At 72.3% G+C, this 2377-nt stretch overlaps 1 protein-coding gene across 1 annotated transcript in view; it reads left to right on the top strand.

Moving 5' to 3' along the window:
• INF2 (inverted formin, FH2 and WH2 domain containing) overlaps window positions 1–2377 on the top strand; it is a 10996-nt gene that overhangs the window by 3730 nt on the left and 4889 nt on the right. Inside the window, exons 8-14 of the mRNA XM_012724358.1 lie at window positions 2–217; window positions 378–520; window positions 589–650; window positions 1170–1272; window positions 1423–1508; window positions 1853–1953; window positions 2291–2361. Of these exons, the coding sequence (XP_012579812.1) occupies window positions 2–217; window positions 378–520; window positions 589–650; window positions 1170–1272; window positions 1423–1508; window positions 1853–1953; window positions 2291–2361 (782 nt within the window). The remainder of the gene's footprint in view (window position 1; window positions 218–377; window positions 521–588; window positions 651–1169; window positions 1273–1422; window positions 1509–1852; window positions 1954–2290; window positions 2362–2377) is intronic.

Genomic DNA, 2377 nt, shown 5'->3' with positions numbered 1-2377 from the left:
CCACCACCCCCACCCCTCCCTGACATGGGGTGCCCACCCGCAACCCCCCTGCCCGGTGCGGGCTGGAGCCCCACGGGGGGCGTGGAGGACGTCATCCTGGCCCAGGTGGACCACGGGCTGGGCTCTGCCCGGGTCCCCAGCCACCGGCGAGTGCACCCGCCCACGCTGCGCATGAAGAAGCTCAACTGGCAGAAGCTGCCGTCCAGCGTGGCACGCGGTGAGGACCCCGGGGCACCGCCTTCTGGTGGTCCTGGCCGCACTGGGTGTGGGACCAGCCTGTGGCGGGCGGCACGGGCGGAGGGCCCTGCTGGGGCGGTCCACGCAGGCAGGGAGGCCCGCGGTGTGCGGCCCCCACAGCCCCCGCACTGCCCCCCCAGAGCACAGCTCCATGTGGGCCGCGCTGAGCAGCCAGGGCGCCGAGGTGGAGCCTGACTTCTCCAGCATCGAGCGGCTCTTCTCCTTCCCGCTGGCCAAGCCCAAGGAGCCGGCGGCCGCCCCGGCCAGGAAGGAGCCCAAGGAGGTAGGAACCGCACGGGGCGGGGCTCCCGGCCCTCCCCAGATGCCAGCGGGTGGGTCTGTGCCTTCCAGATCACCTTTCTGGACCCTAAGAAGAGCCTGAACCTCAACATCTTCCTGAAGCAGTTTAAATGGTGAGCGCCCAGCCCCCCTCGGCCCGAGCCTCGGCCGCACCCTCCAGCCGCAGCGTGGGCTCGGCAGCGCCCTCTACCGGCCGCCCCGGGGTGCGCCGTCTGGTCCCTGGGCCTGAGCCGGGGTTGGAGGGGCAACGGCCACACACCACGCCCACCCCACTCCTGGCGACCCCCAGACCGCAGTCTAGATCCTGGGGAAGCAGACCCCAAGAGTGGCCGGGAGCCCCCAAGGCCCAGGCAGGCGGCGGCCAGGCGAAGGCAGCAGCTGGCTCTGCCTCTGGCTGGGGGTCTCTCCTGGGGGCGGCCTTCGAGGGGGCAGGGGCGGCCTGCGGAGGGGCCAGGGGCGCCTTCGAGGGGGCAGGGGCGGCCTGCGGAGGGGCCAGGGGTGCTGCACGTGGGGCCAGGGAAGGAGCGGCTGGGGCGGCTGGCCTTCTCGGTGCCTGCAGCCCCGGGTCGGGCGGGAGAGGGCACCGGGCCAGGACCAGACTGAGCCTGCTGCCCCCGCCCCACCCCCCGAAGCTCCAACCAGGAGATTGTGGCCATGATCCGGGCGGGGGACACCACCAGGTTCGACGTGGAGGTCCTCAAGCAGCTGCTCAAGCTCCTGCCCGAGAAGCACGAGGTAAGGTGTCCTCGGCTCAGCAGTACAGAGGCGCCGGCCACCAGGAGTGGGGTCCGCCTGTGGCCCAGGGAGGCGGGCGCAAGTGGGTGCCGGGCAGGGCTGGGCTGCGAGGGGCAGCTTCCAGCCGGGCCCGACAGCAGCTTCCCTCAGGTTGAGCACCTGCGCTCGTTCACGGAGGAGCCGGCCAGGCTGGCCAGCGCCGACCGGTTCTACATGCTGCTGCTGGGCATCCCCTGGTGAGCTGGGCATCCCCGACAGTGGGGGGCGGGGGTTGCAGAGGGCCTCCCGAGGGGGGCCCTGTTGGGTTGCAGCTGGCAAGGGGGTGGGGGCAGCCAGACCAGAGGGAGGTGTCCTGGGCGACAGGCATAGGGGGGTGTCCCCAGGGAGGTCAGGGCCCGGTGAGGTGCCCCTCCCTGCAAAGCTGCCAGGCCCCCGCCAGCACCGCCCCTGCAGCTTCGGGGGACCCGGCCCTCCCCCAGCACCACCCCTGCAGCTTTGGGGGACCGGGCCCTCCCCCAGCACCGCCCCTGCAGCTTCGGGGGACCGGGCCCTCCCCCAGCACCGCCCCTGCCACCCCCAGCTACCAGCTGCGCGTCGAGTGCATGCTGCTGTGCGAGGGCTCGGCCGTCTTGCTGGACACGGTGCTGCCCAAGGCCCAGCTGGTGCTCGCTGCCTGTGAAGGTGAGTGGCCAGGTGGCGGGAGGGTGGGAGCGCCCCCCACCTTGCCAACTCGCCCTCAGGCCCGCCCCAAGTGAGGGCCGGTGGGCTCGCTGACCTGAGCGTGTCGCGGTGGACACACGTGGGCACCACCCAGCCAGCCCGCGATGGTGTGCAGAGAGCCAGGGCCAGACGGCTCCGGAGGCCCCTGGTGCCCTGGCCACAGATGGTGGAGCCAACTGCCCTGCTGTCCGGGGCTGCAGGGGGCGCCCCACCACAGGCCCTGGCAGAATGGGGAGGGGCCAGTATGGAGGCCAGCAGTCCACACGGCTGCCCACCCCTCAGCCTGCCCTGCCCGCAGGCCTGCTCACCAGCCACCAGCTGCCCGTCTTCTGCCAGCTGATCCTGAAAATTGGGAACTTCCTCAACTATGTAAGTGGCCACACCC

The sequence above is a fragment of the Condylura cristata genome, unplaced genomic scaffold (genome assembly GCF_000260355.1).
Source record: "Condylura cristata isolate star-nosed mole 26May11 unplaced genomic scaffold, ConCri1.0 scaffold00013, whole genome shotgun sequence".
Lineage (NCBI taxonomy): Eukaryota > Metazoa > Chordata > Mammalia > Eulipotyphla > Talpidae > Condylura > Condylura cristata.
Note: the sequence above shows the minus strand (reverse complement) of the source record. Positions and strands in the feature narration are given on the sequence as shown.